This window comes from Pelophylax lessonae, assembly GCF_965119305.1.
Source record: "Pelophylax lessonae genome assembly, chromosome: 5".
NCBI lineage: Eukaryota > Metazoa > Chordata > Amphibia > Anura > Ranidae > Pelophylax > Pelophylax lessonae.
In genome coordinates this window covers 123518925-123535207 of record NC_138772.1, presented here as the reverse complement: position 1 = coordinate 123535207, position 16283 = coordinate 123518925, and the positions used below count along the sequence as shown (strand labels likewise).

At 42.9% G+C, this 16283-nt stretch overlaps 1 protein-coding gene across 1 annotated transcript; it reads right to left on the bottom strand.

The window, feature by feature from the left end:
- Positions 1-758: 758 nt before the first annotated feature.
- Positions 759-16026, bottom strand: POLR1F (RNA polymerase I subunit F; the record flags this gene model as incomplete). Its single annotated transcript, XM_082258817.1, has 4 exons — positions 759-1735; positions 6228-6433; positions 10615-10756; positions 15773-16026. 4 exons carry the CDS (start codon positions 16024-16026, stop codon positions 814-816), a joined length of 1524 nt encoding a protein of 507 aa, XP_082114943.1. The 3' UTR covers positions 759-813.
- Positions 16027-16283: the final 257 nt, after the last annotated feature.

The window sequence follows — 16283 nt, the reverse complement described above, 5'->3', positions numbered from 1 at the left end:
TGGCTTCTGTCGAAGGGGCATGATCAAAAAAGGTCTGGTGATTGGCTCCCGATCAGCGCTCTCAGCCAATGGCTAAAAGCGCTGACCAGTGTGTTCTGGTGGGGAAGCCGTCCCCCTGTCAGAGAACAATAGAACAGCAGGGGAAATCACTGTACTAATGTTGGATAGTTAGTACAGCGGCTCCTCCTGAGCTGTCAGTTTACCACCAGTGTGTATGGGGATTCAACCCCCCAATAGACCTGCTAATCCTTTGATCATCTCGAAAGGAAGCGGCTTTGTCAATTGCAAAATCTTCTAATGGCAGCAGATTGCCACAGCAATAAGTCTGGCTATAGCCATTTTAATTACAGAATGTACACAAGAGTCTGGACCCTACAGACTCTTAACCAGGCAAAGAGGATGGTTCTAAACACAGTAACTAATCAGAATTCATCCCTTCTTGGACATGAACTGGGATAAGAGAATTCTGAGGTTGATATGAATTCCTGCACATCAATATATCTCTTTGAATTGCCTGAATAAGTTTTTTTTTTTTTTTTATTAAAAAGTATATGCCACTAATGATCTTTCATAAACAAGAAAATGCATTTTATCATCTGAGGAGCAGTGTTCTGCGTGTGGAAACTCCATGTTACAGGTCTTACTAAATGTGCTGTGGCTGGGGAGGTTCCTATTAAATAATTCAAAAATGTTTATGGTAAGAATATGCATTCTAATTGATTTTTTAAAATGTAATTGACACACCATTCGGTCAGAATTAAAATATATATTCAATAAGAAAATAGAATTTTACATATTTCTTAATCTGAAAAATTATTCTTTCCGTTTCTTTTTGGCTTTTGGTTCTGCAAACTCCTGGCTGTAAGCAGGCAAAAAACTGTCCACAGCAAGGTAAGCACCATCGCTTGCAGCTAACACATGATCACGAGATTTCCTTTTATGCTTCTTCTGCTTTGGGGTCTCTTGCTGGATTGTGAGGTTATCAAGCTGGGGTTCCTGGGATACAAAGTCTATTCCACCATTAGTGGATTCTAGAGTGGAGTCCTCAATGACAGACGATAGCTTGCGTTTTTTCTTTTTAATTTTTTCTAGAATAGTTACAACTTCAGCCCCTAGGTCCTCCGAGACGCTACTCTCTGTAAAGGTTGGCCCTTCTGTTATTCCATTCTGTAAACTTTCAGTAAGACTTTGATCCGAATTCTCCTTACGTTTCTTTTTCTTTGACTTTTTAGGCTGTTCTTCACTAGAAGGAACCAAAGTTTCAAAGCCATGGCCCAATATACTGCAGTTTTCCACTCTGATGTTGTTATTGTCAATGTCAACACTAGGCAGGCTATCTTGATGTTTTTTCTTTTTGCGTTCTTTCTTAGACAGATTATCAACCGATTGGAATAAACTTTTCTCAGCATTATCCACAGCAGAAATATGCTCAACCTCAGCAAAGTCAGTCTGAGAATTTAATTCCTGATATTTTCTCTTTTTGGATTTTTTCTTAGGGATTTTTTCCAAGGTTGTTGTGTTGGTCTCAGCTGGACCCTCTGGATTTCCAGGAACAATATGTATCAGTGTTTCCTGAAAAGCATGTTTCTTAGCTTTTTTCTTTGGAGCATCTTCAGGGATCTCATTTGACTCAGCGTTCGCACCATCTTCTGCAGCTTTCACGTTTTCAGAAGAAACTTCACCAATTTGTTCCTTAGTTGCCTCATTTAACCGCTCTATGGCATCAATCTCCATTCTGTAAAAAGAAGGCAGAACAAAAAACTTGCATTATAACTCCGCCTCCCTTTTAAAACATGTTTCTAAAATGCTTTCCACCTATTCAGAATGCTTAAAAGGTGTTCAACCCTGTTTAAACAGGTTAAACGATATGGCTTTTATATAGATTGAGCATTTATGCAAGTTTATGAATTTTAGGTATGTTTGCATTTATATGCAAGTGGTGGTGAAAAGTAACAGCAACTATAAACATAAAAATAAATGTGGAAAACTGAAAAAACTTACAAAAGGAGAAAAAAAAAAAAAAGTGAAGCATCTCCATCAATACACCATATAAAGCGCTCAGCATAGTGCAAGCACGTGTATGTAAACATAAATTCAAAGGCAACTCTAAACTGATAACTTGGAAAGACTTTTAAAGTGTGGCCTACGGAGATTTTTTGGTACTATAGTTTTTTGCAATTTCACGAGTGCACAATTTTAAGGCTTGATGTGTCTGGTACCTCTTTATACAACACAATCCGACATCTTATCAATTTTGCATTTTAAGCAAACAAGAATATAAAATCATTTTAGGCCTGAAGACTTGTTAAAGCCCCCAAACTATTTTACTTTTCTTAAAGCAGACGCTGGAGAATAAAATGGTGGTAGATACAATCTATCTCGCATGTGATTAGCGTAATGGTTTATCCAGTGCAAATTCAATAAATACACTAGCATTCATTTTTTTATGTCAAATATAAAAGATGACGTTGCACCGAGTAAATGGATGCCCCCTCTGTGAAGCCTTAAAATTGAGTGCATCTATGAAACAACAAACTTTGGTACCCAAAATATATAGAACACACACACACACACACACACACACACAGATACAGACACACACACACAGTGGGTACGGAAAGTATTCAGACCCCCTTAAATTTTTCACTCTGTTATATTGCAGCCATTTGCTAAAATCATTTAAGTTCATTCTTCTTCCTCATGAATGTACACATAGCACCCCATACTGACAGAAAAACACAGAATTGTTGACATTGTTGCAGATTTATTAAAAAAGAAAAAACTGAAATATCAAATGGTCCTAAGTATTCAGACCCTTTGCTGTGACACTCATATATTTAACTCAGGTGCTTTCCATTTCTTCTGATCATCCTTGAGATGGTTCTACACCTTCGAGTCCAGCTGTGTTTGATTATACTGATTGGACTTGATTAGGAAGGCCACACACCTGTCTATAAGACCTTCCAGATCACAATGCATGTCAGAGCAAATGAGAATCATGAGGTCAAAGGAACTGCCTGAAGAGCTCAGAGACAGAATTGTGGCAAGGCACAGATCTGGCCAAGGTTACAAAAAGATTTCTGCTGCACTTAAGGTTCCTAAGAGCACAGTGGCCTCCATAATCCTCAAATGGAAGACGTTTGGGACGACCAGAACCCTTCCTAGAGCTGGCCGTCCGGCCAAACTGAGCTATCGGGGGAGAAGAGCCTTGGTGAGAAAGGTAAAGAAGAACCCAAAGATCACTGTGGCTGAGCTCCAGAGATGCAGTCAGGAGATGGGAGAAAGTTGTAGAAAGTCAACCATCACTGCAGCCCTCCACCAGTCGGGGCTTTATGGCAGAGTGGCCCAACGGAAGCCTCTCCTCAGTGTAAGACACATGAAAGCCCGCATGGAGTTTGCTAAAAAAACACCTGAAGGACTTCAAGATGGTGAGAAATAAGATTCTCTGGTCTGAGGAAACCAAAATAGAACTTTTTGGCCTTAATTCTAAGCGGTATGTGTGGAGAAAACCAGGCACTGCTCATCACCTGTCCAATACAGTCCCAACAGTGAAGCATGGTGGTGGCAGCATCATGCTGTGGGGGAGTTTTTCAGCTGCAGGGACAGGACGACTGGTTGCAATCGAGGGAAAGATGAATGCAGCCAAGTACAGGGATATCCTGGACAAAAACCTTCTCCAGAGTGCTCTGGACCTCAGACTGGGCCGAAGGTTTACCTTCCAACAAGACAATGACCCTAAGCACACAGCTAAAATAATGAAGGAGTGGCTTCACAACAACTCCGTGACTGTTCTTGAATGGCCCAGCCAGAGCCCTGACTTAAACCCAATTGAGCATCTCTGGAGAGACCTAAAAATGGCTGTCCACCAACGTTTACCATCCAACCTGACAGAACTGGAGAGGATCTGCAAGGAGGAATGGCAGAGAATCCCCAAATCCAGGTGTGAAAGACTTGTTGCATCTTTCCCAAAAAGACTCCTGGCTGTATTAGATCAAAAGGGGGCTTCTACTAAATACTGAGCAAAGGGTCTGAATACTTAGGACGATGTGATATTTCAGTTTTTCTTTTTTAATAAATCTGCAACAATGTCAACAATTCTGTTTTTCTGTCAGTATGGGGTGCTATGTGTACATTCATTAGGAAGAAGAATGAACTTAAATGATTTTAGCAAATGGCTGCAATATAACAAAGAGTGAAAAATTTAAGGGGGTCTGAATACTTTCCGTACCCACTGTATATATTAGTGTGAGTGGAAATCATATAGGGGACCAAAAGCCCCCTATGTGACGGCATGTTCACTTGACAGGTTTTCTAATTTATTGAGACATCATAGAGCTGTTGGACCACTGATGTCACCCCCTACACTAAGCTAACGAAGTTTGATCATCAGGGTAAATGACAGTCAAAATCCTCACTGCTTCTGAGTTCTTCCTAGCTAGAGGAGATCAGCAAACAGACATTGCAGGTCTTGGGCCTGTTGGGGAGACAGCCGAGCCCAGAAAACATGGAGGTGGTGGCAATATACTGGGGGTCTATGAATGCGGTCGGGCAGCTGTACAGCCACCTAAACGTTCCCTTTTGAAATTCAACCTGTCCGATTTACACACATGGAGTTTGTGTAAAACCCCCTCCTACCACCAACGTATGATATAGATCAGTGGCAGTAAAAGGGTTGAACAATTGTTTCACATAACTAGAAAATTCACTGATCCTTGAACAAAAGGAAGATCTGGCACTTTGATTAATTTTAGCTTGCAGCAATTAACACTTAATGTGGTGCAGAACTTGGGTCCCCAAATGTTCTTTTTTTATAAAGAGGAAATCAAAAACCTTTCCAAAGGATTATATGCACATTTTATGTAATTTATGCATGTAATTCAACTTCTAAAATACCTGCCTTGTGTAGACTGTTGCTGGGTACTGCCATCTTGGAAGTGATGTCAGCACTCCAAGCAGATTCAGAGCTGTCACTCAAGTAACACTGTAGTATTCTCCCCCGTTCCTCCCTGGACTTCACATAAAAGGTTATATAGGGAGAGGAAGGGTTGAAAAGCTGGGCCAGCACAGATTAAAAAGACACTTTCAGGAAAAGAGAGAGTATGACTATTATAAGGAAAGAGGAGGTTGTGCAAAACAACGGATTCTTCATGGAGTAGTCAATTTGCTCTCATTACATTGGAGCGACTTATCATGCGATTTGACACATCAAATCGCATGAAAAGTCACATCCTATTGCTGGCAATTTCACTGTTCAAATCAGGGAGATGCCCATTTTGCAGTGCCGCATCAATTTGAATAGTACATGCACTACTTTTGGCGATATTGGGTGCGACTTGAATAGACATCTGTACGTGAAGCCACACTCAAAGTCACACTGAGATGTGGCTTTGAAGTCGTGCGATTTCAGCTGAAGGTCCACAATTTCAAAGCTGCAGTCAGTATGATCGGGGGCTTAAAGGCACATTGCAAGAAAACAAAAAAAAAAAACTTATGGGAAGGAAAAAATGCTGCAAGTAAGCATTTGATACATTTTTAAGTTGGTAACAGGGTTTCTTTAACCTGATGACTCTTTACAAATATTTTTTAAATTAGGAGTGCTATACTTGTCTAGAAGTTAACACAAATCTAATAATCAGACTGAAGTGAACTATTTTAATCATAAAAAGTGCAATCTCTTTCATATTCAAAACTCATCCAATTCACATATACGTGAATCGAGCCTTAGTGCCATCATCGGAGATGAATCCATCTTCTACACACTGCAAAAACGTAGACATTTTTCTGTTGCCCAGGCTATGTTTTTTTTTTTTTTATTTTAGAAGCTGCAGAGAAAGAAAGTGATGATGTAAATCCATTTTTCTCTTTAAAGGGCTCTGGACAACGTTCAGGTTTTCTGTGCAGCCTAATCCACAGGCAGGCAGCTTTAAAAATCAGGAGTGTTGAGTGTACAGAGCTGGCCAGATAGGAATATTTAGATATGTGCTGAATTCGCCACTGCCAAGGCAGAACTTTCTTATATCTTGTAAGTGGGTTGAAAAGTTCTGAAACGGTCTTTGGTGAGTGGACTGAGCCTTGTGTGCCTTATTGACATTAAACCCTTACAAGTGCTGCTTTTAGAAATTCAATTGCTTGTGGGGCTCTAGCTTTAAAGATAGACATTGCAGCAAAAATCTGATGGCATTCCAAGTTTTGAAAGGGGCTAGACTGGCAGCAGTTACACAACTTACTTCTTCTCCATCTTTCCACGGATGCAAAAAACACCAACAGCATCCGAATCTAATCGGAACACTTCAAACTCCATGTGGTCTCCGACCTTCACTCCTACATGCTGCCAAGCTTCAATAGGCATCTTAAAGGGCTTTGGTACAGAGGCATTGAAGCAACCATGAACCAGACAGCCAATATGACTTGGAGCCACTTTATTGACAACACCCTAAAAAAAAAAAAAAAAAAATACAAACATTATAATCAGCATGCTATTTTAGAACAAAGGTGACCCAAACCCTAATTAAACCTTCAGGTTAAAATTAGCTGAATACATTCCAAGTGCATCAAAACAAAAGTTGTTCAACGTCAGTCTTACAATTTGTTTTGTCTTTATTGCTGCCGCAACCGAGTAGAGAAGCCTGTCCCCTGCCGGCAGCGTCAAGAGTGGATTCCTTCTCCGTGAGAAAGCAGTAAGTTTTATTGCAGACGTCCAACATGCCTCCTACCGAGTCAACTGAAAGTTGATTTGGTTTTCAATATCATGCCCGTTACCATTTTGTTTGCTTTAAAAAGGGAACATTTCAGGACAAAACTTTGAGAACTGCCCTTGTTCATTTGTTTCGCTGCCTAGTCAGTTATTGACCTAGAACAGGGATCTTCAAACTACAAATTTCACGAGGCATTGTACAACTGACATTCACAGACACAACTAGGTATGATGGGAATTGTAGTTCCTGAACAACTGGAGGACCACGGTTTGGAGACCCCTGACCTAGAACAAGAATGTGCATATACATCAGCCCACCAGTTATTCACATAACTGTTTCCAATCCTTAGTAAGTAGGATGGATAGGAATATTAGCCCCAGATCAGACACCATTAGAAACTATTTAGCAAAGGCAAATCCCCCTATAGCTAGAATACAGTCAAGTTATTTTTAACTAATGAACGTTTACAGCTTTAACCCCTTCGCACTGATGGATATGCGGCCTCAGCTTCAAGGGGTTGTACCGGGGTGATGCCTACAGCTAGAGGCATTCATCCCAGTACCGTTATTTCGATCCGACAATCGGCTTTCTTGTAGTAACAACCGATGCGGCTAAGGAGCTGCTCGGTTATTACAAAGAGCGGGAGAGGACGTTCCCGCCCACGGCTTGCCCAGGTCTCCCGCCAGCTGACCGAATACTCAAACTATTCCAGTTACTGGAGCCTTAAAGGCACCAGATAAAAAAAAAAAAAAAAAAGCATTCAAAACAGCCAAATTTGGCGTTTTGAGTGCTTTTAAGTGCAGAGAAGAGGTTTGGGTACTTTTAGACCACAGATCCCCCCCCCATAAAGAGTACCTGTCACTGCCTATTACTGTCACAAGGGATTTACATTCCTTGTGACAGCAATAAAAGTAATCAAATTTTATTTATTTTTTTTTTAAAAAGGGACAGTAAAAATAAAGAAATTAAAGCACCTCGTGTGCATAAGCGAACGCATACGCAGGTCACGTCCGCATATGTAAACGGAAATTCAAATCACACGTGAGGTATCGCTGCGATCATTAGAGCAAGAGCAATATTTCCAGCAAAAAAAACCTCCAGCAAAAATTGGGCTGAGGTTACTGTTTTTATAATTCATGAAAGTGTATTTCTTCCAAAAAAGAAAAATGCATTTGACCGCTGCGCAAATGGCGTGTGACAAATTGCAATGATTGCCATTTTATTTTCTAGGGTCTCTGCTAAAAAAATAAAATTAAAAAATACATGTTTGGGAGTTCTAAATAATTTTCTAGCAAAAAACACTGATTTTAACTTGTAAGCAACAAATGTCAGAAAAAGGGGCTTGGGCATGAAGAGGTTAAAGAACAAAATACCTAAATACTAGCATTAACCACTTCCTGCCTGCACTATAGCCAAATGACAGGTACAGCACTGGCTTACTTTGCCAGGAGAATGCAATAATGTCCTCTCGTGATTGTGCTGCCCGCTCGCCCCCTGCGGTGAGGTTTGTGATCGTGAAGTATTTTGGACTCAGCTGATCACAGCGACCTTTACCACATACCAAAGACAACTAATCACGATGTAAACAAAAGCCAATTATTGGCACTCCTTTCCTCACACTGTCAGCATGAGTAGAGCCCATAACATGCTTCTCTTAAAAGGGATATCAGCACGGATTATCAGTATCCTGATTATCAGTGCAGTCCCACCACTGCTGCCAATCAATGCCACCAAACAGTGCCCACCAGTGCTGCCTCGTCATCGCCGCCCATCACTGTAGCCGAAAATTTACCTATTTGCAAAGTTTTTTTCGTATGTTTAGCAAAAAATTCAAAAACCCAGTGGTGATTAAATACCACCAAAAGAAAGCTCTATTTGTGTGAACCAAATGATACAAATGTCATATGGATACAGTGCTGCATGGCCACGCAATTGTCATTCAAGTGGACAGCGCTGAAAATTGGCCTGGGCAGGAAGGCGTTAAGTACCCAGTAGGCAAGTGGTTAAAATAGAAAAGAATTTAAAAAATAAATATTTGCAATTTCATAAGGAACATCTAGAAATATTGAAAATGCCTAAGCATTACCCTGAAAAATGTATACAAAATAGTCCACTTCCTAGTATGCAAGTGTGCTAATGTACTCCTTTGCCTTCAGCCTTATTAGGTATCTACAGCAGGGGTCCCCAACCCTCAGGCTGCGGCCTGTCTGTACTGAGTGAGACGAGTGGCGGGCCAGCAGTCTCGGCTTGCTGAAATTACTGCCTGCATCACTGCTGGTAAGGACCTAAGAAAGTGCCTTTTTTGAGAATCGACAAGGAGGTCCAATAGGGCAAAAGCATAGTTTGAATCTGCTTATGGTCCAGCCAGGCTTGATTTAAAGTGGCACTTTAGGCATGCTTTGCCTCTTCCGCATTAAAAAGTTACTTACTTGCTCGTCTGTCATTGTACAAATTTGACAATGCCAAATCTAGCTAACGCACATGCATGCACGGGAGTGACACCATCCCAGCCTGCCCAATGAAAGTGGCCAGCGATGGAGACTCCGAAGCAATGTCAGTGGCCAGATGGGGAGCTCAATAACGCTGCATCGCTGGGGTAAGTATGCTTCTGCTTTAAAATAAAGTGCTGGGTTCTACTTTTGATTACCTGTAGGAGGCGTTAGAGAAGTTTACTATGTCTGCTGAGGGGAAAACTCAGGTGCCCTATAACTGGAGAGAGACGTAAAGGAGCAGGAGTGATCCCTGGTAGTTCGAGGTGCTACAAACGGTGGCATTTAAAGTGGTAGTAAAGGCACAAGTTTTTTTTACCTTCATGCATACAAAAAAAAACAACTTGGGGAACAAAGACACTTTGTTGTCCCACTGTTGATTGAGAATACCAAGTGACCACCAAGGTCAGATAAGTGGCTTTATAGTACTTATCGATGTCTGGAAGCCAAATACCACCATCTGCCTAGCAGAGGGATAAAAGAGAATGACTTATCTGCAGGTGCTGTTTTGTCCAGAAAAAGGACCTCATCATAACCTGTAAAAGAGTGGTAATAGGTTTGTGGAATGTGGATGGAAATGTATAAGAAGCTGAAGGAGACATTTTGAGCACATTACACCACCTGAACCAGGTCAGAGTAAGGATTGTCAGTTTTGCAAATCCAGTTCTATCTTCTGCAATATAGGTTCAAAAGTAACTTCATATAGAGTGGAGGGGTCAGGGGTAATCTTGACACAAGAACACGCCCACTAAATGGGATACGCCTCCTTCAGTTTTTGTATCAGGGCTAGGGAAAGTGATAGGGCTCTTTCACATGGGCGTTCCGTATGTCCGTTTTTCATCCCATCCGTTTGCGGATGAAAAACGGACATAATGTATCTCTATGTAAATACGGATGTCAGAGGATGATCATCCTCTGACATCCGTTTTTTGTCAGTTCAGTTCAGTTCTGTTCAGTTTTTTTGAACGGAGGAGAACCCTATTTTTTCTTCCTTTCAAAAAACGGAACTGAAGCAAAAACGGATGTCAGTGGTGTCATCTGCAGACATCCGTTTTTACATAGACATGCATTATGTCAGTTTTTCATCCGCAAACGGATGGGATGAAAAACGGACATACGGACCGGATGACACAAGTGTCATCCGTGTCCGTTACAAAAAAAAAAAAAAGGACCTGATCGGGCAAAAAAAAAGGAACGCCCGTGTGAAAGAGCCCTTAAGTGCCTCGCATTTACCATAATTGATTTCAAAATTTTCTACTCAATTATAACATGACAGGTGCACAGTAAAGGAGAGCTTCGCCACACTAACTGGAGGAGTAGTGATGGAGTGAGTAATGAGCGAATGGTAGTGGAATAGGACTCCTGATTTAGGAAAAAAGAACAAACAATCTTAGTGGAAAGTTGAAACATTAAATTATGCTACTGCTTACCACAAGTTTCTCTCCACATTGTGGCTGGAAGATGACAAAGTCGACTTGAATATTTAGGTGAATATATCCTACATCATCATGTATGTCTGCAAGCTCTCCAACTATTTTTACATTCTCATATGCAACTGGAACACCTTCCAATCTTTATGGGAAAAAAAAAAAAAATAGAATTGTCAGTCCAAAATTATAAAAAGGTTATATTTACAAAAAATTATAAATAGGTACAGTTCTCAGCACCAACAAGTGAACAACTCCAAGAAAGTATATTATAATGACCTTTACTTACGTACATATTCTTTCAAAACCCATGAATTTGATGGTTTGAGTTTGGTTGAGAACACCAGCAAATGTGACAAGATTCCTGGCATGCTGGAACTCTTAAGATTTTTGAAACCGTTAAATAGATGTGTTTAGTTGAGCTTTGAAATGTTAGTGTGCATTCCCAGAACGGTAAGATGTCAACAGAGCCGAATTCTTCATGTACACCGGCCTACATTTACCACAGCAAAATGGTAGCTCACCTAAATGCAGCTTCTAAATTCTGCTAAAAAGCCTACAGCCGTGGCCAAACGTTTTGAGAATTACACAAATATTAAATTGCCACAAAGTCTGCTGCCTCAGTTTTTATGATGGAAATTTGCACATACCCCAGAATGTTATGAAGAGTTATCAGTTGAATTGCAAAATCCCTCTTTGCCGTGAAAATGAACTTGATCCAAAAATACATTTACCACTGCATTTCAGACCTGCCACAAAAGGGCCAGCTGACATCAGGTCAGCGATTCTCTTAACATGGGTGTCAGTGTTGACGAGGACAAGGCTGGAAATCACTTTGCAATGCTGAAATAGAATAACAGACTGGAAGCTTTAAAAAGGAGGGTGGTGCTTGAAATCATTATTGTTCCTCTGTTAACTATGGTTGACTGCAAGGTAACACATGCAGTGATCATTGATTTGCACAAAAAAGGGATTCACAGGCAAGGATATCGCTGCTACTAAGATAGCATCTAAATCAACCATTTATCGGATCATCAAAGAGGTTCAATTGTTGTGAAGGCTTTGGGGAGTCCAAGTCCAGCAAATGCCAGGATCGTCTCCTACAGTTGATTCAGCTCCAGGATCGGGGTACCAGCAATGTAGAGCTTGCTCAGGAATGGCAGCAGGCAGGTGTGAGTGCATCTGCATACACAGTGAGGCGAAGACTTTTGGAAGATGGCCTGGTGTCAAGAAGGGTAGCAAAGAAGCCCCTTCTCTCCAAGAAAAACACCAGGGACAGACTAATATTATGCAAAAGGTACAGGGACTGGACTGCTGACAGGGGTAAAGTAATTTTCTCTGATGAATCCCCTTTCCGATTGTTTGGGGCATCCGGAAAAAAACCTTGTCTGGAAAAGGTTAGCATAACGTGATAAAGAGCCTCCGCGATTGGCTCTTTAGCTCCATCTGTGATCAGCTACATCTGAAGGACGCAGCAATCACAGATCACTGCTGACATAAACCGCAGGGCACGCGCACGCAGCACGGGAAGACCGCATATAATGGCCTCCTGGCAAAGTGTGGCTGCAATGTAGCCGTCATTCGTCTATAGCGCAGTCGTGAAGAGCTTAAAGAGGAAGTAAATCTTCCTCTGTAACTTATACCTATAGGTAAGCCTATGATAAGGTTTACCTATAGGTACTGTAAATATCTTCTAAACATGTACCGTTTTTAGGAGATATTTACTTTGCATGTAGCCAGCGACATCACTGGCGCATGCGCTCTGAAGGAACGACCACTGAGGCCTGTGCAGTGAATAGTGGCTCCGGCGCACATGACATTGCGGCTTTAGCCAATTAGATGGCCGGAGGACGCGAACCCAGAAGGGTGAAAATGTCGGCCAGTCAGTGGTGAGCGGGCAGCGCTGCGGGGGCTTCGTTCTAAGGTATTTCATAATGAGCTAGGATGCAATGCGATGCAGGTGACAATCAGGGATTTTCCCCACTTCCTTTTCTGGCTATGGGACAGGAAGTGAAGGGAAATCTCCCCAACGGAAAACACACATTGCACATGTAGCACCCTTCTAGGTAGGTACTAGGCAAAACATATCTGTGACCCCGTTCTGCTTGTCAGGGGGGTCTGCTCTGTTAGTTTAGCCTGTTGCATGTTTCCAGGTGTGATTCACTGGGTCTTAGGGAGTGTCCCCACTGCAGCCAATGAGGGAGCTCATCGGACAGTGGAGGAAACCTAGCCAGTGGCACACTCTGTTTTATGTCAGTTCCAGTGGAAGGGCATTCCTGCAATGCATCCTGGGATTGCACATAAATAGGAGGGGCGCATGCGACAGGGGGTATTTGGGCGGGAAGCCAGGTCCCAGGAGGAGGGTGACAGCTGTCTTGCCACCTGTTGCTGAGGAAAGGAAGGTGGTCCAAGCAGTCGGCCTAGGGACCAGGGGATGAGTTGTGCTGTGGATGATCCAGTGTGTGCTGACCAAGTGGAGCTGCAGGGCAGGATTCTTCTGGAAAACCAGTGATGTGAGTACTCAAGATCTGCCTAAAAGAGGGGACCACTCCAGAGAGGTCAAGGGGATCAGAGAGCCGGCTAAAAGGGGGTAAAGTTGTGAAGCCCTGAAGAATAGGGAGTAAAGGGGGTGCCAGGAAGGGCCCTTTAGTGTCTCAGCAGTACAGTCTGCACTACAAGTCAGCTACCTCAGGAAGGAGTACCTTAAAGCGGAGTTCCGGCCTCGGGGGTCAATTTAGATAAAAATACCCCCGGGACAGTCAGGGCTGGTACATTCCACAATGGATAGCCTCTAAACTGTCCCGGGTCGCACTTACCTGTAAGAAGAAATACTTACCTTGAAAAGTTCTTCTCCAGCGCTGCCATCTCAGGTGTGGGCAGCTGAAGCCTGAGCGTCCTCTTCTGCGCCCTATTCGGTTAACGTTGGAGTCCCACAATGCACTGCACCGCCCCTTCTCGTCACTTCCGGGGCATGCACGTCATCTTTGCACAGCTTCTGGGCATGCCCAGAAGCTGTTTAGCAGGGAATGCCGCGCCCTTGAAGTGACGAGCGGGGCCGGTGCAGGCGCATTGACTCCTGGGAGCGATGACGTTCAGCTCCCAGGAGTCAATACAAGCAGGAAGTGACGGCGGCGGCCGTGTCCGCAGAGGGAGGAAGAGGAAGTAAGGTAAGTAGATTTTCTTTAAAAAGAAGGTATGTGAATAATAAAAAAAAAAAATTAACCATTTGTTTTTATAGGTTATTAAGAGCAAGCGGACAGTGAAAAATTTTTTTTTAAGGGTGGAACTCTGCTTTAACCACTTGACGACCGGACCGCTGCACGATTTACTGCGTCAGTCTGGCTCTCCTGGGCAAACCGACGTAGGGCTACGTCGCCGCCCAGGCGCGCTCCCGCCCCCGCTCGTTCCCTGACATCCCCCGCACGAGTGACCGGCGGCTCCGATGTCCGCTGGTCACTCGGGATCTCCTGCTGTAGAGGGAGAAAGGCAGGCGGCTGATGTAAACAGAGCAGATCTAGCTGATTATGGCACTTTTCCACTGCAAGTACCGGCTCGGCTCTACTCGGCCCGGTTTGCTTTTCCACTGCTGGTACCGCATGGTATAGTATGGTATAGGTTTGCTTTTCCACTAAAGTAGTACTAAAGTTAAGTGGGTGGGATAACAATGGGGTGGGTGGGATTCTCTGACCAATCAGTGGCTAGTAGTGACTGCATGCAAAGGATTGTGGGATATGGTACCAGTTTGGTACCTGTTGGAACCACAATCGAGTAGGTACTGTTTTTTCAGAGCCGTACCGTTCGGTTCCATGCAGTGGAAAAGCAAACCTATACCGTACCGTACCGAACCGTTCCGACCCTATACCATGCGGTACCAGCAGTGGAAAAGCACAAAAGCGTGCCGAACCGGTACGGTTCCATGCAGTGGAAAAGCGCCATAACTGCAGAGACTACATCGTATGTCTCTGGTTACATCACTAGCCACGCCCCCCCAGTTAGAAAAACACCCCAAGGGATACATTTAACCCACTGATCACTAATAGTTAACCCCTTCCCTGCCAGTGTCATTTTTACAGTAACAGTGCATATTTATAGCACTGATTACTGTAGTAATGTCACTGGTACCCCCAAAAGTGTCAAAAATGGCAGTCAAAGGTCCGATCTGTCCACAGCAATGTCGCAGTCCCGCAAAGAAAAAAAAAAACAAAACACAGATCGCCACCATTACTAGTTAAAAAAACAAAACAAAACAAAAAAATAATAAAAATGACAAATCTTTCCCATAGTTAGTAAACGCAATAACTTTTGCGCAAACCAATAAAAATACGCTTATTGTGATTTTTTTTTTACCAAACATAGGTAGCAGAAAACAAATTGGCCAAAAATTTAAAAAAATTTTGTTTATACATTTTTTTGGGGGGAATTTTTTCCCATAAAAAATTTTTTAAAAATATTGTTATTTTTTTCAAAATAAACGCATTTTTTTGTTTATAGCGCAAAAAGTAAAAATCACACAGGTGATCAAATACCACCAAAAGAATGCTCTGTTTGTGGGAAAAAAAAGGACGTCAATTTTGTTTGGGTACGGCGTCGCATGACCGTGCAATTGTACGTTAAATTAGCACAGCACCGAATCGCAAAAAGTGGCCCAGACGTAAGACAGCAAAATCCTCCGGTGGTAAAGTGGTTAAAGTAAGCGGCCTAGCTGTGACCAACGTCCGTCAGCAGTTCTGTATATCCCTGCCTATAGTGCATAGTTCCGTTGTTGGAGTCTTCCACTCATCCCTTCTCCTATCCAAGTTCCCAATAAACCCAAAGAAACTGGAAAACTGTACTGGTCCTTGTCTGAGGTAATAACACCTGGAAACACCTAAATGTTCTGCTGTTGCTAATGGTAACCAAGGGGAACTCACACTCAGCAGATCCCTTGTAGTGCTACACGAAAAAAACAAAGCCTGGCAGGGGTTTACACCTTTCCTTCCTTCCTTCCTTCCTTCCTTCCTTCCTTCCTTCCTTCCTTCCTTCCTTCCTCTATCTGAAATGAAAAGTGTTGCCTTTAGTCCTATGACTGATAGATATCATGCTGCTTGGAGGGACAGAGGTCTTCCTTCCACAGAAGGCCATGACACGATCCCTCTATGAGGTCACACAGAGCCATGCTCACCGCGGGCTGTATTTGAGAAGCTCTCCATTGAGCTGTTCCTGTATTCCGCTCCTCTTCTTGTTCAGGTACCGAGGGGACAGGGCCAGGTGTCTCCGGTGTGTCCTCACCACCAGACACGAGTAAGGACTGCCCACCAACTTACAGGCCTCCGAGAAGGTCGGCAGCAGGCAGGGCGGGGGCTCGAATCTACGCGACTCCGCCGGCCTTTCCGCCTCACCCGGTTTAGAAGTGATGGCATTATCCGTATCGGCCATGCTATGATATCCACATGTCTCATGGAAAACGGTCCACGGATAATGACGTAATACATCGCACGCCCCTCACTGAGACCAACCAATCCCCTGTCCCCGGACACTAGAGTGAAAGCTCAAGTCACGTGTGGCCTCTGTAAACCTGTAATAGCACGGAGCCATTTTGTTGGAGACCAATGGGGAAAGTTTATTTCTTCTCACAGACAATTGTGAATCACTAGGAGATTCACAGACTTTCCAACACTCCACAATTCAGCTCA